Below are 25,208 nucleotides of genomic sequence, written 5' to 3'. Positions count from 1 at the left end.
TAACGTTTTTCGGGTTTGTCGTTTTTCTCTTCGGAACTAATATTGTTACGTCCTCCAAATGCATAATAAATTTTGACTCAATAACTTTAGAGGATTAATTTCAATAACTATCATAATCAGGTACTAAAATAATCTTTTTTTTTAAGTAAAGAAAATTTTTCAAATTTAAATGATATCGGATTTAACTTGAACAATTTCACAAGGACAGCGTCGACATTATCCTAAACCTTGCTGGAACCTGGCATTATCAAAGAAGCATACCAGTCAACTAAAAATTCATGTTTATTTACCCTTATTACAGGTAAACGAATTAAACTACAGGTTTTACAGGAGCGAGACTCACATATGCAAAGTATTCACTGTGTCCCAAAAATAGATAATAAAGGTAAAAGTAAGCAAATAAAAATTGTAAAAAAGTCAATCACATTTCTCGGAATCACTCATGATGTCAAAATGTGGATTTTGAAAATTAACAAATTTGATCAAGGAAGCACACAGATACATACACACACACACACACACACACACCCACACACACAAATAAAAATGCCTAGAAAGGGACAAGAATCCCTAACTCACCCCACCTTGATTACAATAACGCGCGTGCAAACATACGATGAAGCCGTTTAGCTATATCTATTCTCTTCTAGTGTATGGATTACACTGAGTTTGATACACCGATGTAGGAAAAGCATAGGTGTGTATTCAGTACGCTGGTGTAGGGAATACACAGTTCCAAGACAGAACGTATTTGGGACCAGGGTTTGGAGTAGATGTCGCATGTACTATCAAGCTTAGATATATACAAAGTTCTTTGAATTCAAAATATTATTATGATAGAAGTGCTCCGTTTGGTCTTTTTAGTCGCAGTTTACTGGATCCACGTAGATTTATTTCCATTTTTCCCCTCTGCTCTTTTTTTTCTCTCTCTTATAGACATCCCATTTTCAATCAACTGAGTTATTAAAAAGTTTGACGGTTGTATTGTAAACAAAGTGGATATGAGATATGGTTGAATGACTTTTATGAAACCTCAGCAAAACATTAGGTAGGACCTAAGCTCTTAGAGTCAAAAATATATACTGGATGCTGAATTGGAATCTACTTTTAAGGCTATTGGTATCAGTAATAGTGCGGCACAAATTATGGTGAAAAGCTCGTAAAGAACTAAAAGTAAAATATCTAGAAACCAAAAGTAAAAGTGGAGAGAGAGAGAGAGAGAGCGAGCTTTTATAACTGCTTCCCTCATAAGTTTTTATTCTCTATGATTGTCTTCTGTCATTTCTCATTTCTCCCCTCACATCATTTCTTGTTATTATCAACAGGATTGTTGCTCCGCTCACCTTCCGAGAGTTGTTTCTTCTATCTGCTTCAAGTGGATTCTGACGTGGAGGATAGCAAGAGTATTTTTTTTTTGTTCGATGAAGTGATACTGATTTGATACCTCAAAACCCTGCCTAAGTCATTGGAGCTTGAGTTTTTCCGGGTCTGGCGTTAATTGAAAAGTAGCAGTGCCATTTCTTGCCACCCTTTTGAGAGGACATTATTCTATCACTTAAATACCTCCGCTAACCTAACCCAACCCTCTACACATACACTACACAGTCACTGCTGGGTGGACATGAGAGTCAGAAAAAAATCTCGTCTGCACCAGGATCTACACTGGCCCCTGTTCCTGTGAGACAAGTGTTCTAGCACTGTACTGTAGGGACACCCTGATAGGACTTCCACTAGCTACTTGACATTTTGTTGATCGCTGTATCAAACAAAGAGAAACATCACTATTTTTAATTTCTATTTACAGGGCAATCTTTAAGAGAATGGAATTAAAAGCTAAGAGGACACACAATTGATAGAGCAAATACTTTGCCTACAGTTTACATTTTAATGATGGCATTAAACAACTTCCTTGTGACAGCAATAGTAATTGTCCAGATTTTTCAACAGTTCTGTAAGTTTTTGACTCATAAACCAAGTACTTGTTTAAATTAAATCTGTCAAATAGTCCATATATTATATTATTACTTTTGATTAAGATCATAAAAACATCTGCATTTCTACTGATTTACAATGCTCTGTGATTAAAACGTGCTCAAAGTGCTTTACAAGGGGTCCCTGACCAACAGCAACATGTAACATGTAGAACGAGACATGATGCCTGTTAGGCGATATTACAATTTTTTCTGACAGAGACCACGCTGTTAACGGCCATGTACTCATTTTACACCTGAGTACGGTGAGAGAATGTGAGTAAAGAGCCTTTTCCAAGGACTCAACTATGCACCGAGCGAGGCTCGACCCCAGGACCTTCCGATCCGAAAGCGAGATACCACTAGACCACATAGCCCCACCCATTTGATCACTGACCATGCTTAACATTGCTTGACTTTTGTGACAAGATGAGCCACCATTCTGCAAAGACATCAATGCCTCAATATTTATATAATACTTTTCACCCAGTGTTGCAAGGTTCAGTCGTTTCAGTAAAGGATATGAAAAGCACTCTTTTATTTTCGAGTTTGACTTTGTTAGAAGTGTATACTGGAACAGTTAAACTTTAGTTTGGAAATGTGTGCTTTCGAAATATCAGGATTTCTTTGATAAAATTCGGGGAAATAAACGTCTCAAAATTTAGTCATTTTATTGATTTTTCTTTCTTTTTGGTTGTAGATAGCAGTTTTTAGTTCGAGCAGTTTTAACTTTATGAGGAGTCTTTTTTTTTTCTTTCCTTTTTTTTGAAAAATTTGAAATTGCTATAATGGTTTCTTTTTTATTTTAAGAACATTTGTTTACAATTTACAATCATCATTTTTCATTGTATTTTTAATTTTTACAGATGTGGTATTTGGACTGGTAAACTTTGATATGACGTTAGGCAAAGTTGAAAATATAGAGCTTCCCAACCACAGATTCGTTTCTTTATCATTTTCACAAGTCACAAATGGAACTGTGTACAGACTACAGGTACGGACACAAAAACATAATTGATTGATGGAAAATTCTTCTTTTTCTTCTTCTTTTTCTTCTTCTTCTTCTTCTTCTTCTTCTTCTTCTTCTTCTTCTTCTTCTTCTTCTTCTTCTTCTTCTTCTTTTCTTCTTCTTCTTCTTCTTCTTCTTCTTCTTCTTCTTCTTCTTCTTCTTCTTCTTCTTCTTCTTCTTCTTCTTCTTCTTCTTCTTCTTCTTCTTCTTCTTTCTTCTTCTTCTTCTTTTTCTTCTTCTTCTTCTTTTTCTTCTTCTTTCTTCTTCTTCTTTCTTCTTCCTTCTTCTTCTTCTTCTTCTTCTTCTTCTTCTTCTTCTTCTTCTTCTCTCTTCTTCTTCTCCTCCTCACATGGAGATGTTGCTCCCAACACATTTTTTTCAAAACTTGAAATTCAGATTTTTTTATGAATATGAAAAGAAATTGCATGCAGCATTTTAAAAAAATAATTTTTTTCTTGATTTAAAAAAAAATTGTGGCAGATGATACTCTTTAATGCAAAATTAAGCAAGAGGCACTGTATATTTCACCCCTTTTTTTTTTCTTTTGTTCTGTTGACAGTTACACTCCCAAATTTATAACATGACCCTATGCAAATCCCCAATCCTTACACATGCATCGTGTAAGAATGGAGCCAACGTTGGACTGTACATTGAAGCTCCCAAAGACCTCGACAATGAAACCGTTGTGGTATGGTATGCCAGAATGAACTCCACCACTAATCAGACTACGGTCGTCTCTTATCTGAGTGGCTTCGGAAAGGATGGTATGCATTTTATGTATCATATTTCTTTCTTTCTTGTTTCTCTTTGTTTGGATAGTTTTTTTTTTGTTTTGTTTTTTAAGATGTTTACCTTTGTTCAAGCTAGTTTTAATCCTTATGTCTTTTCGTCTGAAATTATAAGTAGAGAACAATCCAGTGTTAGCTGAAATGAATTATTAATGTAGTCATTGTTGTTGCTATTATTTGTTGTTGTTGTTGTTTTTATTATTATTATTATTATTATTATTATTATTATTATTATTATTATTATTATTATTATTATTATTATTATTATTAATATTATTATTGTTATTACTATTGTTATCAATTTAACTTGGGAGTGTCTTTCATTGTACTTATAATTTCTGTCTCTTGAAACATTGAAGCTTGTGTTAGTGTAGAATGAATTGGCCTCTGACTCGTAGGTCCTGTGTTCGAGTCCTGCTGTTGGCAGTGCAAAGTTGATTCTTTGGAAAAAGGCTCTTTACTCACATTCTCTCCTATGCATTCTGGGGTAAAATCAAATCTTCGCTAAGAACAGCACTGGCTTTATTAAGAAAAAAAAAATTGTAAGAGAGCCTAAAAGGTATCATGTCTCATTCTACATGCTGTTGGCTTGGGACCTCCTGTAAACCACTTTGAGCTTATTTAATAGAAATTGCGTTATATAAAATCTCAAAATTGTGATAGAGCCTAAAAAGTGTCATGTCTCATTTTACACACTGAGTCATTGCTGTTGGCTTGGGACCCCCTCTAAAGCACTTTGAGCATATTAAGTGGAAACTGCACTATATATAATCTCCCATTTGACTTTTTTTTCTATCAGTGCCTATTCCAGGAGGCTGTAACCAAGTATTCAATATAGAGAGAGATCCGTCGATTGAGTTGTCTTATCATTCCCACCAGACGCGCCTGTTCTTCCAATGGGCAAATGAAGCTGTGATGGGTGCACAGCCAGACTGCGACTCGGATTGGGTAAGGACAGACTTGTAACTGGGTGGGGTTCCCGACCTCCCATAGAGTGGGCAGGGAGGTAACTGGGTGGGGTTCCCGATCTCCCATAGAGTGGGCAGGGAGGTACTTGCTGTGTTTTCTATCCTCTTATAGCTTTTTTTCCAATTTGCTTTCTGTCTTTGTCTTGGATGAGACTTGAAGGTGATCTCAAACTAAGAACAATGATTGTATGCTCCTGGGAGTCTACATCTGTTCCCTATTTGAACCCTACCCCTTCCAATTTTCTTACTTTTTCCTGGCGCTGTAATGACCTAAATGTGTTGCAAGTGCTGTAAAACCCTTAAAAACAAAAACATATTTCTCTCTCTCTCTCTCTCTCTCTCTCTCTCTCTCTCTCTCTCTCTCTCTCTCTCTCTCTCTCTCTCTCTCTCTCTCTCCACCCCTCTCGTTCTCCCCCCCCCCCTCTATATCCTTCTTTATCTCTCTTTGCCTCCCGCCCTTCCTTCTCTCTTTTTCAGTTTAAAGTTCTACTGTTTATTTCAGGTGCTGTCTGATTTGGAGTACCAGTTTTACGTCTATTATCTGGATGGACGCAGTCTAGGGTTGCAGTCCTACCTGGACGGTGTCTCCAAGATGCTGGATGTAGGGGACATCACTCAGCACGGTCAAAAGGTAAGCCTTGTCAGAGCCAGGAAGGCAATTTTGTGCTAAAACCCTATCAAAATGGTATCGTTTTCGGATGACATTTATATCCGGAAATGGAATTTAAAGTCAAATTCAATATATTCACAAATTTTTAGATCTTTGCAGTTTATGAAATGCCACTGATTATTTTTTTGTTGTTGTTGTTATAACAAATTAGATATAATATCTTACTCAAATTTTTGAAAAAATAATTGAGCAATATGCACTAAACGTGCTCAAAGCGTTTTACAAGGGGTTTGCTGACCAACAGCAACAAGTAACATGTAGGACGTGACATGACACCTGTTAGGCGATATTGCAACTTTTTCAGACAGAGACCACGCTGTAAACAGTCAGGTACTCGTTTTTCACCCGAGTACAGTGATTGAATATGAATAAAGAGTCTTTTCCAAGGACTCAACTATGGGCTGAACGAGGCTCGAACCCAGGACCTTCTTTTCTGAAAGCGAGTGTCATACCACAAAACCATATAGCTGCACAAATTTAATAATTTAGCCTTGAATTCAAGTGTTTTTGTTTGATTTTTAAAAAAACTTTTGATTTGAAACCGATTTTCATTTTAAAAACTTTTTTTTTTTTTTTTTTGGTACAGATTGAGACAATTCAGAATAAAGTCAGTAGTAAGCCAGAAATAGTTGTGTCGTCTGAGCAGAGCCGAGGCGCGATTTACACCATAGTTGCCAGGAGTAGGCAGACGGGATTGGCGTCTGCTTATGTCACCTCTGTCACCTACAGCTGTGACTTTGTGTTGAAAACCTGTACAACTGATGGTAAATCATTTCTATGGTATTTATAGTTATGATGATGATGATGGTGGTGGTGATGATGATGATGATGGTGGTGGTGGTGGTGGTGATGATGATGGTGGTGGTGGTGATGGTGATGATGATGATGGTGGTGGTGGTGATGATGATGATGATGATGGTGGTGGTGGTGATGATGATGGTGGTGGTGGTGGTGGTGATGATGGTGGTGGTGGTGATGATGATGATGATGATGATGATGATGGTGGTGGTGGTGATGATGATGATGATGATGGTGGTGATGATGATGATGATGGTGGTGGTGGTGGTGGTGATGATGGTGGTGGTGGTGATGATGATGGTGGTGGTGATGATGATGGTGGTGGTGATGATGGTGATGATGGTGGTGGTGATGATGGTGATGATGGTGATGATGATGATGATGATGATGATGATGATGATGATGATGATGATGATGATGATAATAATTAGGAGTGTAAATCTTCAGTCTTTGAAGAGGATTTCCCATCAGAGATATAATAATCCGATTTGAGTGTGAAGGCTGGTACTTTTAGCCAGTCTGTACTTTGTCATCTCTTCTTAAAAAGCCAAGAAATGATGAGTTTGGCCAGTGACTGGATGGGTGATTATCGTAGCAAAATTATGAGCTCGGTATTTGGTCCTGATAGCTTAGTTAGTAAAGCACTCGCTTCACAATCAAAGGGACTGAGATTAATCCCGGGTGCAGTTGAGATTTTTTTCCTATCCCCTTGTCTACTCAGCAGTCAATAGGTAGCTGGGTCTGTTAGATCTGGTGGAAAGTACTTTGCGATGGACTAGCATCCTATCCAAAGGATAGCAAGCAATTGCTATTGTCCATTTCACACTATAGAAGTTGGGATTTAAAAAATTTAGTTTTTTAAATTGAGCTTTTATACAGAGCAATATCCACTAAACGTGCTCAAAGCACTTTACAAGGGGTCCCTGGCCAACAGCAACATTTAACATTAAGGACGGGATATGATGCCTGTTAGGCGATATTACAATTTTTTACGGACAGAGACAACACTGTTAATGGCCAGGTGCTCATTTTACACCTGAGTATGGTGAGAGAATGTGAGTTAAGAACCTTTTCCAAGGACTCAACTATGCACAGTGGAAGGATCGAACCCAGGACCTTTCGATCCGAAAGCAAGTGTCATACCACTAGACCACATAGCCGCACAAACTCAGAAGCACTATTTGGATAAAGGAGGATTTATTTGTTTTGTTTTATTTTTCATCAAAACAAAGACCTCTTGAAAGGCTTGGCTTTATTAATATTTTCTTTTTCTTTCCAGTCACACCGGGTGAAATCATCATCATCATCATTTGTTTCCTGATTGGTTTGTTCTTGTTGCTGTTGGGACACAGAATGTTTCACATGTGTGAGTTCACAGTTCACAGTTCACTAACGTTTGGATGAATTGTATGCAACGTTACTCATTGAATTGCAGAAGAATAGAGTACTTTTTAAAACTCTTTTCTGCATCATTAATTCTTTATAAAATCCATTTTAAAATTCGTTGATTAAAATATTTCCTTCTTTTGAAAAGTTGTAAAAATTATATCACAAGATTCACTGAAACATGCGCCACTGATTGGAATGAAAATTAGATGTAGAAATGAATGTTAAATGGTTTAAAATCACAAAAATTCACAAAAACAGCAAGAGCACAGCTACACACGTCCGCCTGCAAGGCGTACTACACTTAATCTGTCTGTATTTTTCTTATGATTAAGGTGTAGATAGCTGGCAGTTCAGACTTGTATATTAACAATGATAAAGAAAGAGAGATAAAAATAAAGAGACAACTTTTTTTTCTTCTTTTCCTGCTGCCTCAACCTATTTATTTGAGAAATTTTCAGTTTATCCTCTTTTCACTGTAAAATTTATTTCCCATTTGATTCTGATTTTCATGTTTTTAAATTCTTGCCATTGCTGATCATAATTTGTCTTATAAATTTCATTTGACAGCCCAGTTTGTGTTTGGCTATTTGCTCACCTTCTTCCTGACCTTCCTGTTGATGTCGATGGGTGGCACCTTACACAGACCAGGTAATGAACCCGGTTTATAGACAGAAAGTTTATTCTGAAATCCACTTATTCAATTTAATTCAATCCTTAAAGTTGTAGCTTCACTTCTGGGTGGGGTTCCTGACCTCCCATAGTGACACTTACTGTGTTTTCTATCCCCCTATATCTGTTTTCCATATTACTTTCTGTCTTTGTCTTGGAATATCTGTTTTCCAAATTACTTTCTGTCTTTGTCTTGGAATGAGATTACTTGGGTTTGTCCTGACCTCGGTCGGAGTCCTTGGCTGGGAGGGAGACAGTTTAATGTATAGTTATAGTTTTGGGAGATGATATTTTTTTCCTTGCAAATCATCTCTCTGTTATAATATATGACATTTATAACGCGCATTTTCATGCACTGTACTATGTTTTAATTACATATATATGATTTGTAAACATTTGAGTGTATCCCTCTTCGTGGGGACCAGTCCAGTTGCTAGTGGAACCATACTTTACAAAAATGGTATTACTGTTTTCAATTGTTTATTGAGCTTTTATATAGCGCAATATCCACTAAACGTGCTCAAGGTGCTTTACAAAGGGTCCATGGCCACCAGCAACACTTAACATTTCGAACGGGACATGACGCCTTTTAGGTGATTAATTTTTTTTTGGGACAGAGACAATGCTGTTAACAGCCAGGTACTCATTTTACACCTGAGTGCGGTGAGAGAATGTAATTAAGGAGCCTTTTCAAGGACTCAACTATGCACCGAGCAAGGCCCAAATCCAAGAAAGCGAGTGTCATACTACTAGACCACATAGCCGCACGATTGTCATTGGTGGCTGAAACTGAAATTTCTCTTGTTTGGTTATTGTTGTTCTTTATTTCAATTGCTCTATGATTATTATTATTATTAATATTATTATTATTATTATTATTATTATTATTATTATTATTATTATTATTATTATTATTATTATTATTATTATTATTTTTATTATTATTATTATTATTATTGTCATTATTATTATTATTATTATTATTATTATTATTATTATTATTATTATTATTATTATATTATTGTTATTATTATCATTATTATTATTATTATTAATTATTATTATTATTATTATTATCATTATTATTATTATTATTATTATCATTATTATTATTATTATTATTACTATTATTATTATTATTATTATTATTATATTATTAATTATTATTATTATTATTATTATTATTATTATTATTTATTATTATATATTATTATATATTATTATTATTATATTATTATTATATTAATTCCCCAGTGGTTCTGGGCATTGCGGGATGCATCGCCGTCCTGGGAGGAGGTCTGTGTCTGTTGTTTTGGTATTGCTGCTTCTTCCCCATAGCATCAGTCATGATTTCAGGCATCTGTGCGGGTTATCTTGTGGCAGCCACCCTCTTCTTTACTCCTTTTGGTGAGTATCCCTAGGGCAATGTAGGTGGAGCAGTTGGCTGGCTGGGTGGGGTTCCTGACCTCCCATAGTGGGCAGGGAGGTACTAACTGTGTCTTCTATCCCCCTGTATCTGGGTGGGGTTCCTGACCTCCCATAGTGGGCAGGGAGGTACTGACTGTGTCTTCTATCCCCCTGTATCTGGGTGGGGTTCCTGACCTCCCATAGTGGGTAGGGAGGTTCTAGCTGTGTATTCTATCCCCCTGTATCTGGGTGGGGTTCCTGACCTCCCATAGTGGGTAGGGAGGTTCTAGCTGTGTCTTCTATCCCACTGTATCTGGGTGGGGTTCCCGACCTCCCATAGTGGGCAGGGAGATACTTACTGTGTCTTCTATCCCCCTGTATCTGGGTGGGGTTCCTAACCTCCCATAGTGGGCAGGGAGGTACTAATTGTGTCCTGTATTCCTGGATTTTTAAAATTTTATTTTCTTCAACCCCGTTCAAAGAATATTCAACGAGTACGTTTTTACTAAGAAATGATAGGGTTTTCCAATGAGAGGGGTGGAATAATAGGGCTTGTACTTATTTTTACACCAGCCAAACAAAAGTCTTTACACTTGTTGTTGTCAATTGATGAAATAAAAGGATGCCTCTAATTTTTGCCCCCCCCCCCCCCCCCCCCTTGTTTCTTGTTTCTTTCCTCTAGGTCGAATCGAATGGTGGGAATCGGATGAGAACTACATCTTGGCATATATTTGTGCAATCCTTTTGTATGCCGTTCTTCTCATGGTGTTTTCTAAATTTGTAAGTTTTCATATCAAGATGCAATAATATTAATATTAAGTCTACTTCCAGTTATCAAGTCTGTTTTGTGGTTATGTGGTCTAGTGGTATGACACTTGCTTTTGGCTTCTGGATCAGAAGTCCTAGGTTCGAGCATTGCTCGACTCATAGTTGAGTACTTGGAAAAGGCTCTTTACTCACATTCTCTCACCATACTCAGGTGTAAAATGAGCACCTGGCTGTTAACAGCGTTATCTCTGTCCGAAAAAATTGTAATATCGCCTAACAGGCGTCATGTCTCATCCAACATGTGTTGGATTTATCACTCACGTGAATGAAATCCTATTTTGACTCTTGTGTCAAAAAGCCATTTCCTGTTATAAATTTTTGTGTCAAATTTTTACTTTTAATGCTACACATGTTGATTTTTTTATATATATCAATCATAAATTTTTGTTACAATAATAATGATTTGAATCTCATGTTTTTTTTAGGACGAATACACACTGTTGTTTTTTCTTAAAATATAATTTGGTTTTAGCAAATTTCAAGAGATTTAGTTATCGTTTTCAGTTTTGGAATAATTTTTATTAAAGGATAAGATTGTATTTTTATTAACGGATAAGATTGTATTTTTTATTAAAGGATAAGATTGTATTTTTTATTGAAGGATAAGATTGTATTTTTTATTAAAGGATAAGATTGTATTTTTTATTAAACCATAAGATTGTATTTTTTATTAAAGGATAAGATTGTATTTTTATTAAAGGATAAGATTGTATTTTTTATTAAAGGATAAGATTGTATTTTTATTAAAGGATAAGATTGTATTTTTATTCAAGGATAAGATTGTATTTTTTTTTTATTTAAGGATAAGATTGTATTTTTATTAAAGGATAAGATTGTATTTTTATTAAAGGATAAGATTGTATTTTTATTCAAGGATAAGATTGTATTTTTTATTAAAGGATAAGATTGTATTTTTATTAAAGGATAAGATTGTATTTTTTATTAAAGGATAAGATTGTATTTTTATTAAAGGATAAGATTGTATTTGTATTAAAGGATAAGATTGAATTTGTTATTAAAGGATAAGATTGAAAAGTCAGAAGATCATTAAGTCGTGCTCCCTTAGGAGTATCAAAATAGTTAATTATTATTCATTTGTTTTCCTTTCGTCATAAACCAAAAATATTATTTTCTACACTGGAATTGGGGATAGCCCAACAGTTTCCGTGTCAGATGAGAAAAGATATCAAGGATATGAAAATCACACACCCCCCCCCCCCCCAACTTTTGGCTCTATTAAATGAACAATAAATTGGATGCTTTTCTTTTTGGTTAAAAATGAGTTTTTTTTATTTTTATATCAATGTTTTTGTATTGAAATTTTAAACATCAGTAAAGAATAAAGTCATCATCATCATCATCATCATCGTCATCATCATCATCATCATCATCATCACCATCATCTTTGTTTTAGTCGTTGTATTTATTATTGTTGGTGTGATGTGTTGTTCTTGTTATTGTTGTTTTTGTTGTTAATAGTTTTATTTTTAAAAATTTAATTCTCATTCCATCCTCAGTTGAGCATCTTGTCCAGCAGCTTGGTCGGGTCCTACCTTGTCCTCATGGTCATCTCTGTCCCCCTACGATCAAGTCTTCAACTCATCTACCTTCTCACAGAATATCGACAAACGGAGGCAAACTTCCAGAAAGTCAAACCAATTTCTCCCATGACAGCCACAGGTTCATATTATTTCTATTTTGCCTTCAAGAGTCTGTGGGGGATTCCCCCCCCCCCCCCCCCCCCACTTTAAATAGTTTTGAACAAATATATGAATTTAGCAGCTTCAAAAAAACCCAGAATACTTGTCATGGAATGTTTTGAGATCAGAACCTTTTTTAAGCCAACTATAGAAACTATTAAAATGGTATTGTTGAACATAAAATCTACATTATTATTATTATTATTATTATTATTATTATTATTATTATTATTATTATTATTATTATTACTATTATTATTATTATTATTATTATTATTATTATTATTATTATTATTATTATTATTATTATTATATTATCATTATTATATTTATTAATATTATTATTATTATTATTACTATTGCTACTTTATCATCATGATCATCGTCATCATCATCATCATCATCAGCATTATCATCTTAGCCATCATCATCATCATTATTATATTATATGTTGTTACCATTAATGTCATTACTGTTTGAAATGAGTATACATTATTTACATTGTTGATACCATAATTTAACCTCCATAATTTCAATTCTGTCCACCATCCAGACATTGCCCTTCTCACCTTGTGGCCAATCGTGATGAGTTTAGGCATGCTGTTCCAATACTACCGGGAGAGAGGCCGACCTGCCTTTGAAAGGTTTGACATCCGGTGGAAGCTTCCAGAAATACGTAGATCGAGACATCTCAGCCCCGATGGCGAAGTCGATCCCCTCTATGAAACGGACACAGAAGCCACAGAATGCGACAGCGACGACGCGGAGAGTGAAAGGAGTCGTCGTACTACCCCCATCCCGCCTACAGAGCGTTCACCCCTCCTGGGTGGTGGAGGTGGAATTTCCTCCCCTTCAAATTTGAGAACGCTTCGTCGTACTAACGTTGTCCGCAGTCGACCCTCGTACAAAACGGTCCAGGATCCTCAGGAAACTCCTCGAAGCATGAGGGAAATTTGTTGATTTCTTCTTTCAAATGAAATTTGTGTGGTGGTAGTCAAACAAAAATTGCCGGAAGTTCCTTCAGCTATTTATAGGAAACAAACAAGAAAAGATTAATTTCTATATTTCTTTAATATATTTTGTTTCCTGTAAGGGTGTTTTAAATATTTTTTTAAAACGAGAGTTTTTATCTAGCGCAATATCCTCTCGAAGTCTCAAAGTGCTTTACAAGGGGTCCCAGGCCATCAGCAACACTTAACATATAGGACGAGACATGACGCCTGTTCGGCGAAATTACATTTTTTTCGGACAAAACAACGCTGTTCCTGGCCTGGTACTTATTTTACACGTGAGTTAGGTGAGAAAATCTGAATGAAGAGCCTTTTCCAAGGACTCAATTACCCAGGACCTTTGATCCAAAAGCGAGTGTCTTACCACAAGATCACATAGCCGTACAGAGATAAAATATATTTCAGAAATTTTAACCGGATTTATACTCAGAAAAGATTGCTTAATCCATATCATCATCTTCTAGGGTTCTGAATTTGGCTGTCTGTGACTTCCGACTGGCTTTGCTAGGCTACCGCACATTGACTCTAATTCCACTTTGTAAGTTTGTACCAAAGGAAAATCTTAAAAGTGCCATGAACAAAAAAAAATCCAAACAATTATTGCATTTCACGATGTTTTGAATCATTTGTCAATGACTTCCATTTCATTTTATATCATTGCTTACATTGCTTGCTTGTGTTACCTTACCTGAACTTACAGGAGTTTCGTTTCCCTACAGAGGTTGAATGTCATGGAATGCCATTCTTCACGCTTCATGCTTGTGTTATCTGTAGACAGATGTGAACCACTGCTTTGGGTTGGTTGTGATTGTGTTACGGTGAATGACATAATCAGTCGGATGGTGAAAAGGTTTGAACTGAGATATTGCCGTTAGTTAGAAGGTCAATTTTTATCAAAAATGAGTTCTTGCCAGAAATGATTAAATCAACCCTTTTTGTACATCTTCATGAAATATCTAAGCTTAATTTCACTTTTAAATATTTTTTACAGCTTGTCAAATTGAAAAAGTATGAAATTTGAGATCAGTTGCTGGATTCCTTTCCCATACTTTTGACCATAACTTCATGAAAAATCACCCGATTTACTTCAAATAAAGATTAAAATGCTCTGAGGAGCATATTCTTCTTTCAGAAAATGAAAAAACAAACCCCCCCCCCCCCCCCCCCCCAAAAAAATAAAATGCAAAGCCAGAATGTTCATTTTCCGACTGATAATGTCATGCACTGATCCAAATGTGAACCACTGCTTTGAGTTGGTTTTATAGAGTCATTCCTTTCTCAACCTGCCATTGGTACTGATTGAATCGGAAAATTCATTGTGTGTGTATGTGTGTGTGTGTGTGTGTGTGTGTGTGTGTGTGTGTGTGTGTGTATTGGTTGGGCAGGGGGGGGGGAGGGTTAGGGAACTTATCACATATGGCACATTCCTTTTATTTATTAATTTTTTTTTTCACCAAAATTTTATAGAAAAAGTAACAGAAATATTGTTATTTTCCTGAAGAATGGATATCCGACCAAATTGAATTACACTACATAAAGTATTTCATTGACAATTCTCAGAAATATAACGTATTATATTGTTGTTTTACACCTAGCTCATTTAATGCTTGATGAAATGAACACTATTTGTCTATGGGATTTGTATGGTAGATTGTCGTGGATTATGGACTTTGAACTCTTGGTATCTTGTTATTTGTTGGTGAAAAACACACTAAAGACGACACGCTAACCATGGTGTGATTTAGTATTATTGTTATTAATGATGATGGTGAGGATGATGATGGTAATAATAATAATAGTAATAATAATAATAATAATAATAATAATAAAAGTAATAATATTAATTATGTTGATGATGATAATGATGGTGATCATAATAACGATTATAATAATGATGATGATAATAATAATATAAGTAATTTAAAAGATAGAATGATTGATAGTCATTAATTATACCCCTGAGATTATTTATTTTCAGAATTTAATAATTTTCTAATTATGAATTTTTAAAATATTTTTCCTTTTCCGCCGTTGTTGAAATAATGTCACAGTGTTACAAATGCCGATTTCAATTCCTTTTAAAAAAGATGTATCAAAGAAAGATTATCGTTTTTGAAGATAACATTTTTTTTTTAATTGAGCTTTTATATAGATCAATATCCAGTAAACATGCTCAAAGTGCTTTACAATGGGTCCCTGACCAAAGCAAGACTTAGAAACGAGACGATAGTGGGCAGGGAGTTACTTGCTGTGTCTTCTATCCCACTGCATCTGTTTTCCAATTGCTTTCTGTCTTTTTCTTGAAATGAGATTACTTGGTTTTGTCCTGACCCTGGCCGGAGTCCTTGGCTGGGAGGGAAACAGTTGAGTGTATAGTTATAGTTTTGGGAGATGATTTTTTTTCCTTGTAAATCATCTCTCTGTTATGTACTGTAATTTATTTTTTATAATAACATACGATTTGTAAACATTTGAGTGTGTTCCTCTTAGTGGAATCTTGTGCTGGTGTCAGGGTGAGATTTTAGGTAATCTCAAACTAAGTACATTGATTGTATGCTCTTGGAATCTGTTCTCTATTTGAACCATTTCCCCTTGTCTTACTTTTTCCTCATGTCCTTTTAATTGTACATCTAGAATGTTTTTACTATCCAATTTTCTTCCTTTTTAGTGGCGTTGATATGACCTAAAAGTGTTGTAAGTGCCGTAAAACCCTTAAAAACAAACACACAAATTATATAATTCATGAATGATGCTAGCTCTCAAATGAAACAATATTTTTTCTATAAATGCCATTGTGCCATAGTGATGAAGGATCTGACATTGTAGTCGATGACGAAAAAACAAATAAACATTTACTTTTACATAGCTTATTTTCCTCAAATTCACCATGCCCAATGCATCTAAAAAAAAAAAGTTGATAAAAGTGTTCATGAATACGGAACGACAGTCGTCAATTTTTATAGTTAAAAGATTGGGCACCACCGCACCATACCATGAAATTTCCCTTTCAGGAAGTTTCTAATCTAGTTTAAGTAAGTCGTCCTTCAGAGCCATTAGGCAAATGGAGTCGAGTGTTTATCCCAGTTTCAGTAGCGTGAAACGGACAATAGCAATTGCTTGCTATCCTTTGGATAAAACGTTGGTCTCTTGCAAAGTACTTTTCACCATGTCTAACAGACCCAGCAACCCAATTACTGCTGGATGGACAAAGGGGTCACCTGTGATTGAACTCTGTTCCTTTGCGTGTGAAGCGACTGCTCTACCAATTGAGCTACCGGGACTCCTGAAGCTTCTAATTCCTCGTATTTTATTCAATAGTAAAATATTGTCAGATTTTTGCCCCATAATCATCAGTGATTCTGAGTGATCACGATTGCTTCATTACTTCTAAAATATGCTTTTTCTTTCATAATGAATGCTGTGCAGAATAAAATACATGCTATTTACGATTAAATTAATGCCAAACATGAATCATTTTATAACAAATATGCTTTTATAATGAACGCTCTATAGAGTAAATTGCATTTAATTTATTAAAATAATGACAAACAATTATGATTATTTTACAAAAGTGCTTTTTAAGTAAATGCTGGTATATCATAAAATACATTTTACATAATTCATTAATATCTGGGTGGGGTTCCCTACCTCCCATAGTGGGCAGGGAGGTACTTGCTGTGTCTTCTACCCCTATAACTGTTTTCCAATTTCTTTCTGTCTTTGTCTTGGAATGAGATTACTTAGTTTTGTCCTGACTCTGACCGGGGACCTTGGCTGGGAGGGAAACAGTCAAATGCATAGTTATTGTTTTGGGAGATGATATTTTTTTCCTTGTAAATTATCTCTGTTATCTATTATTATATTTGTTATTTTTAATGTATAATGTAAGCATTTGAGTGTATTCCTCTTTGTTGGATTTTGTGCTTGTGTCCGGATGAGACTTATAGGTGATCTCAAACTAAGTACATTGGTGGTATGCTCTTGGAATCTACATCTGATCCCTATTTGTTCCCTGTTCCCCTTTGTCTTACTTTTTCTTGGGTGCTTTAATTGTAATTCCAGAACTTTTTACGATCCCATTTTCTTCCTTTTTACTGGCGCTGATATAACCTAAACGTGTTGCAAGCGCCTTAAAACCCTTAAAAACAAAAACAAACAAACAAGGTGTACATGAATACGGAACGACAGTCGTCAATTTTTATAGTTAAAAGATTGGGCACCACCGCACCATTCCATGAAATTTCCCTTTCGGGAAGTTTCTAGTTTAAGTAAGTCATCCTTCAGAGTCATTAGGCAAATGGAGTCGAGTGTTTATCCCAGTTTCAGTAGCGTGAAATGGACAATAGCAATTGCTTGCTATCCTTTGGATAAAACGTTGGTCTCTTGCAAAGTACTTTTCACCATGTCTAACAGACCCAGCAACCCAATTACTGCTGAATGGACAAAGGGGTCGGAAAAAAATCTCGACTTCACCTGTGATTGAACTCTGTCCCTTTGCGTGTGAAGCGACTGCTCTACCAACGGAGCTGTTAGGACTCCTGAAGTTTCTAAGTCCTCGTATTTTATTCAATAGTACAATATTGTCCGATTTTTGCCCCATAATCATCAGTGATCACGATTGCTTCATAACTTATAAAATATGCTTTTCCTTTAATAATGAATGCTGTGCAGAATAAAATACATGCTATTTAAGATTAAATTAATGCCAAACATGAATCATTTTATAACAAATATGCTTTTATAATGAACGCTCTATAGAGTAAAATGCATTTAATTTATTAAAATAATGACAAACAATTATGATTATTTTACAAAAGTGCTTTTTAAGTAAATGCTGGTATATCATAAAATACATTTTACATAATTCATTAATATCTGGGTTCCCTACCTCCCAAAGTGGGCAGGGAGGTATTTGCTGTGTCTTCTATACCCCTATATCTGTTTTCCAATTTCTTTCTGTCTTCGTCTTGGAATGATATTACTTAGTTTTGTCCTGGCCCTGGCCAGAGTCCTGGCTGGGATGGAAACAGTCAAATGCATAGTTATTGTTTTGGGAGATGATATTTTTTTCCTTGTAAATCATCTCTCTGTTATTTATTATTATATTTGTTATTTTGAATGTATATTGTAAGCATTTGAGTGTTTTCCTCTTAGTTGGATTTTGTGCTTGTGTCTGGATGAGACATATAGGTGATCTCAAACTCAGTACATTGGTGGTATGCTCTTGGAATCTACATCTAATCCCTATTTGTTCCCAGTTCCCCTATGTCTTACTTTCTCTTGGGTGTTGTAATTGTAATTCTAGAACTTTTTACCATCCCATTTTCTTCCTTTTTTCTGGCGCTGATATAACCTAAATGTGTTGCAAGCGCCGTAAAACCCTTAAAAACATAAAACAAAACATAATTTCTGACTCTACTATTTTCTTCCTTTTTTTACTGGCACCTAAAAGTGTCGACAGCGCCATAAAACCCATTAAAACGAACAAACAAATAAAATGCTTATTGATTTATTAAAATAATGACAAACATTAATTATTATATTACAAATTTGCTTTATTTAATGAATAAAATTAATATATGTCAATCTATATTCATTTTGAACCATTCTGAGTACTGAGTCGAGTCTCCTGGTCTCCATAAGTGGGCGGAGCGGTTACTTTTATTTTGTCTTCTTCTACCCAGGTGTAAATTGAGAGCCTGGCTGGTAACAGCGTTGTCCGTGTAGAAAACAAAAAAAAATTTATACTGATCTCTTTGAATGCCATGTCTCATCCTACATATGTAAAGTGTTTTTTTGTTTTTGTTTTTTGTTTGTTTATTTGTTTGTTTTTTTTTTGTTTTTCTTTGCTCTTTTTTCTGTTTATATTTGGAAAAGGGGGGGGGGGGGGGGGGGGGGGGGGGGGGGGGGGGGGGGTCTTTTTCTTTTGTAAGAACGTAAGAAAAAGGGGAATTGGTTCAAATAGGAAACAGGTGTAGATTCCAAGAGCACACTAGTTATAGGACCTCTTGTCAAGAGCTATGTAAAATCTCTTTATTATTATTTTTAAAATTATTTCTGTCCACACTTTAGTTGTCTTTTCTGGGTGGGATTCCTGACCTCCCATAGTGGGCATTAAGTGTCTTCTACTTCTATCCCTCTATATCTGTTTTCCAACATCTTTCTGTCTTTGTCTTGGGATGAGATTACTCGGTTTTGTCCTGGCCCTGGCCGGATACCCTAGCTGAGAGGGAAACAGTCAAATGTATAGTCAGAATTTTGGGAGATGATATTTTTTGTCTTGTAAATCATATCTCTGATATGCACTGTATTATTTTTGTTTACATACTATATATGATTTGTAAATATTTGAGTGTATTCCTCTTAGTGTAGACCTGTGCTTGTGTCTGAATGAGACTTTTAGGTGATCTCAAACTAAGTACGTTAATAGTGTGCTCTTGGAATCTACACCTGTTTCCTATTTGAACCAATTCCCCTTTTTCTTACGTTCTTACAAAAGAAAAAGAAAAAGACCCCCCCCCCCCCTTTTGTTTTTTCCAAATATAAACAGAAAATAGAGCAAAGGAAAAAAACATCAACAAATAAACAAACCAAAAACAAAAACAAAAACCGAAAAAAAAAAGAGCTTGGGAATAAGGCTACATGTTTGTCCTTGAATGACCTTTGACATGCAACGATCTATACTCACCGCCTTATGCATATCACGGATTAACGGTTCTTTGTCTCTACTAATCCCTAATCCACCCACGTCATCAATGACTAACGTGTACCGTTACTGGTGTTTTAACACCTCTTCCATTGACACACATCCAGATAGGTTGTGGATTGAGTTCCTGATTGCGAGCGTACCGTATAAACGAACACCTAATATCCGAACGTTATAACGATGGTCGTAGGATCAAACCTCTGAAGTCTCGATTTTCACGATCGGCGGATCAAAACTCTAAAGTCTACATATCAGTTTTGCGCACCATGTTTTATTTAATCAGAGGTTATCAGAGGTCTGATCCGCCCAAAATGAAATAAAACATTGTGCGCAAAGCTCGTATGTAGACTTCAGAGGTTTGATCCGCTGATCGTGAAAATCGAGACTTCAGAGGTTTGATCCGCTGACCATTGATGTGTTTATTCGTCATTGCTGTGTAATACAAAGATAATTTTCTTAAAATAACAAAATAAAAAGTATACTCAGGCACGGTTTCTTCGAACACGGCTTACTCGAACTCATTTGAAAGTCCCTGATTTTTTCCTTATTATTCTTTATTATCATTCCATTCCTTCCTCGAACTAATTTTTTACCTCGAACACGGTTTCCCCGAACTAATTTCACCCAGCCAACGTAAATTTAAAAAAAAATAAAAATTGAAAAATTAATTAAAGATTTATTTTTTTAATCACCCAGTGATTCCGGCCATTGATGATTTGCTGTGACATTTGTAGTTAAATGTGTTTATCGTGTCTAACTACACTGCAGGTGTGCCTATACACACGCAGACACACACAGCCACTCACACACTCCATCGCCATTTTGCATAACTCACATAATATCTTTACTTTTTCTTCGCCATTCGTTCTAATTTCAATGCTGTGCGCCATGATTGCAAATGGTTGGCTACGACTACGACTGTAAATAAATGTTGTGATACAGCACCCCCCCCCCCACCTCCACACACAAACACACACACAAACAGCTTGTGTCATATCATATATAAACTTATCTCCCCCAACATATCGATAAAGTAAATAAACAATAAAGTTCTCTTTCTTCATCCTCAAGTGGAAATTTGTCTTAGTCTATTCCACGGGAAGACTCAGATGTCCGCCGCAGCGTAACTACGCAGATTGACTACGGAGAGATGGCTGCCTGAAGGCCACAAAACATGATGGATATTCGAATACGGTATCTTTCGGGTGCATTGCAAAGTCCATACTGCTGAGCCACACTGCCCCCTCTACCCCTCCCCATCAAGTCGTTAGGCAAGGCACGGTTTCCTCGAACTTTTTTTTTTTTGCATGTCCCGAGGAGTTCGAGGAAACCGTGCTGGAGGGTAATTCCATGTTACGACATTCAGCATAGTAATCATGGGCAGGATGCTGCTGCAGATGAAAAAAAATAAAAAAATAAAAAACCAAACCAAGTGCAACTTGTTACCAAAAGAACCAGATGTTACTTTTCTTTCCTATTAAATTATGGCATTCATGTAGGATTCGTATTCATATGAATACGATACACCCCAATGAAACAGTAACACACCACTTGCTTGAATGTCGACCTCTTGAAGACCTGAGACGCACATTCCTCCCACCAAATCCAAGCATCAGTAACACACTTTATAGTCACCTGGAACAACTACAAACGATGTCTAACTTCTACGTCATGGCACAAGACCGAAGGGCTAGAGCTCAGGTGGTCGTTGGTTCGGATAAGTACTAAGTATTCATATATTTTATTCCTTTTGACGGAGATTACATGATCGTGTCAATAGGATTCAATAGTCTGATGTCACGTCCGAAAATCAAAAGAAAATCGGTACTTTTTATTCTTCATGCTGGCTAGAACTTGTTCATATGTCATGAGAACAGAATTTATAAAAGTCAAAACATGATCAGATTTATAACGTTTTTCTCCTCTGGATACACTTTTATGCTCGTCGAAGAAATATTTCATAAGGGCGTCCGCCAATGTTCCGATAGTTTAGAACCTGTTACTAAGTTACTATGCGTCATAACGAGGGAAGTGATGTCACGACTATTGGCGCCTATTTAGGACTCTTATAGAGCAGTAAAGTTAGGTGCCCCAAACGTAAACAAAGGTCGAGAAGCACGTGGCAAACCACATGTTCCTGTCTTGACAGCTCACGTTCCAATATAAATAATAGAAAAAAATAACCTTTAAAATTTGGCTGTTAGGTGGCAAAAGAAACACATATTCATAAATACTCGATCATGCATCAAATAATGTCTAGATATGGATATTTTATGGAACAAAAGGTAAAATTTTCTAAAATTTATCAAAAGTTACAGTCTATCTATTTTTAGACCAGAGCAAATTATTGCGCTGGTGTGAACAAAACGAGAATTATTCGGAGCCTGATTTTCATAATAATTTAGCCTTATATTATTATTTCTGCAACTGTTAGATTTTATGTAAACATATTTTCAATACTGAAAGTGTATTGCCTACAACTCAAACTACAAAATTGGGAGACCTATATTGTGCGTAAATTATTCCGGTCCCTAACGGAAATCACTAGCAACTTGTTATTGTTTACGTTTGGGGCACGTAACTTTACTGCTCTATAAGTAGTTTCAGACTTGACACAAGGATATTTTTTACTCTTGGGTCTATTTACTTGGGGTCTCTATAACCGAGGTCAGAGGTCAGTGTGTCAATCAGACTACAACAGTATACTGTCGTACTCTGGGAAAAGCCATATTTAATAATGTGGTCAGAAAACTCGTCCTTCAAATATCGATCGATTTAAATGAACCTCCTATTGACAAAAACTCTCAAACCTGGGACTGCGCGAAGTCCCAGGTTTGAGAGGTTTTTTTTGCCAAGGTGAGGGTCATTTAAATCGATCGATATTTGAAGGAAGAGTTTTCTGGCTAAATTTTAAAATATGGCTTTTTCCAGAGTACGGCGGAATAGTGATATCTAAATTTTGGTAAATCCGATGGCCCAAATCTCACTGGCTGGTCGAACAGATTAAAGGCCCTTAATCCCTAATCCATCGGCGTCACGGATGATTCCATTCTCTGTGACAGCCACATCACCTCGTCAATCAATACCTATAGATAGAATGCGCTTGGCCAAGGAGTTCACAACATTGCCATCCGGAAGTATAACGGACCAACACACAAACTCTGTGTAACCATGAACTTTTATAGGCTGGTTAATACAGTTTAGTGAGAACAACTCACAAACGCGGATGGCAAAAACAATAACAAAGGCCTGAGTGACGTCATCTTCGAACTATCTATATCATACGAAGGCATTTCATAACACATTTCTTAAAACTGTTTTTCTCATTTCGATGATGAGATAGAATGTCTTTCAATTCAAAACCCTTTTTTGTCAAGCCTGTACAAAGTAATAAACAAAAATGAATAAATAACAGCTTTAAAAAAAAGAACAAAATACAAAACACTGAACGTTTCGGGCTCAATACCCTTCTTCAGCCAACAACAAAATACAATAAAAGCGTTCCGTGTTTGGAATTATTATTTTTTTTTTTGAAGCTGTTATATTATTCAATTTTGTTTTTTACTTTTTACAGTCCACAGTTTATGGCAGCCTGGTTTGTATTGACAAGCATGTGACGCACTTCTGGATGCGAACAAAACAAAACAAACAAACAAACAAACGAAAACGACAACAAGAAAACAACCATCACTACCATCCCCCCCCCCTAAACCCAACTAAGACACACACACACACACACACACACACACACACACACACTCACACACAGACACAGAATTAAAAAAACAAAAAGCAAACATAAAATGAAAGTAAAAAAAGAAAGAAGAATAAGAAAGAACAAAGAACAGTAAATGTAGTGTTGTGCAAACAAGTTGGGACACTATCTACTCTTTACCTTAATTATTTGTAAATAAATGTTTCAAAGAAATGTGTTAACTACCAAAAATACCTTTTTTTAAAGCTTTCGATGTATTTTTTCACTTTTTTTTTAGTACACCATGATGTGCGTCAAACGAACTCTTTGTTTGTCCTTGGTAAATCATTTGACCTTCAAATCTGCCACAACTCATTTTCACAGTCTGAATGTCTGGATATTTGACAGATTTAGAACTCGTTATGTGTTTCTTTTTCAATGTTCATTACGGATACCTTGCGTGTCATATCACAAAACTACAAAGCCTAATATTCATCATTGTCATCTCTCCTTTCACTAACTACGAACAATGTGGCTTGACTTTATAACAATACGACATATTATCGTCCGACTGTGTTACAGACTTACAGACATCACATCCCAGTTATTCGTCATTGTAAAATCTATATAACTTTCTGGTTTTTCTTGATTTCCCAGTTTGTATTTTGACGATTTTACTCCCATCATCAGCGTAGACCGAAGCAGGCAGAGAAAAACGAACCAGAATAACTGCACATTATACGAGTTTACTTCTGGATTGCCATTTTGGAATTTACAATGTCAAATCATCAAACTGTTATGAATTAGCTGATAGGAGTTGCGAATATTCTTCAACAGTCGTGACGTCACTTCCTTCCTAATGACGCATGGTAACTTAGTAACACTGGCTCTAAACTATCGGAACAATGGCGGACGCCGTATGAAATATTTCTCCGGCGAGCATAAAAGCGTATCCAGAGGAAAAAACCCCATAAATTTGATCATGTTTTGACTTTTACACATTCTGATCACAAGGCAAATGAAAAGTTCATGAAGAATAAAAAGTAATGATTTTCTTTTTTTAGAACCAAGATGGCCGCCGTTGCCGGGCGGCGTGACATCAGACTACAGAATCCAATTGACGATAACTCAGTTGGTTGAGCAACTAGCTTTACACGCAAATGGATCGAGATACTGTTGAGATTATTTTTCTGATCCCCCCACCCCCATTTCACTAATTAGTATTTTGGTAGACGGATCTGTAATAGTACTAGCGTCCTATCAAAATGATAGCAAGTAATTTGCTATTGTCCGTTTCGTGTTATAAAAACTGGGATATACTCTATCTCCATAGGCCTAATGGGCCTGAAGGAGAACTCCTTTATCTTTTTTTTTTTTAGCTCTTAGACTCCCCTCCACAAAATGCACAGCGATTCAACGAAATGTGAACACTAGACTATGCACCCCTCTGCCCATAATGGCGTACTGCAAAAAATGCAAGTTAAACCTAAAATACTCACCGCCCACCCCCCTTTACCCCATCCCACCACCACCTCTGCCATAATAAATTCTCCCTTAACTCTCTCCTTACCAGCCATTTTCAGAATTTTCCCCAAAATTTCA

The 25,208-nt window shown here is 35.9% G+C and overlaps 1 protein-coding gene across 6 annotated transcripts; it reads left to right on the top strand.

Annotated features, from left to right (window-relative positions):
- The first annotated feature begins 729 nt into the window (after positions 1–729).
- On the top strand, positions 730–14,387 carry LOC144978067 (transmembrane 7 superfamily member 3-like). 6 transcript variants are annotated; one of them, XM_078923593.1, is made up of 14 exons: positions 732–782; positions 1,326–1,403; positions 1,805–1,951; positions 2,837–2,964; positions 3,539–3,743; positions 4,567–4,715; positions 5,238–5,366; positions 5,992–6,169; positions 7,483–7,569; positions 8,160–8,240; positions 9,516–9,668; positions 10,351–10,448; positions 12,014–12,176; positions 12,750–14,387. In XM_078923593.1, the coding sequence occupies exons 3-14, from the start codon at positions 1,888–1,890 to the stop codon at positions 13,154–13,156; spliced, it is 1,842 nt and encodes a 613-aa protein (XP_078779719.1). In that variant the 5' UTR covers positions 732–782; positions 1,326–1,403; positions 1,805–1,887; the 3' UTR covers positions 13,157–14,387. The 6 variants fall into 6 exon arrangements, with proteins under 6 accessions (XP_078779717.1, XP_078779719.1, XP_078779720.1 ...); XM_078923592.1 differs by lacking the exon at positions 732–782 and adding an exon at positions 1,024–1,048; XM_078923591.1 differs by lacking the exon at positions 1,326–1,403 and having other exon boundaries at positions 730–782.
- The last annotated feature ends 10,821 nt before the right edge of the window (positions 14,388–25,208 follow it).

The sequence above is a fragment of the Berghia stephanieae genome, chromosome 8 (assembly GCF_034508935.2).
Source record: "Berghia stephanieae isolate SIO BIC M18660-M18661 chromosome 8, UCSD_Bste_1.3, whole genome shotgun sequence".
Taxonomy (NCBI): Eukaryota; Metazoa; Mollusca; class Gastropoda; order Nudibranchia; family Aeolidiidae; genus Berghia; species Berghia stephanieae.
Note: the sequence above shows the minus strand (reverse complement) of the source record. Positions and strands in the feature narration are given on the sequence as shown.

Bases quoted from the DNA above. Each gene is read 5' to 3' on its own strand.
- LOC144978067 (XM_078923591.1), top strand. From the start codon at position 1,888: ATGATGGCATTAAACAACTTCCTTGTGACAGCAATAGTAATTGTCCAG. The intron at 2,965-3,538 runs GTACGGACACAA...TTCTGTTGACAG, and splicing joins GAACTGTGTACAGACTACAG to TTACACTCCCAAATTTATAA. The intron at 8,241-9,515 runs GTAATGAACCCG...TTAATTCCCCAG, and splicing joins TGGCACCTTACACAGACCAG to TGGTTCTGGGCATTGCGGGA.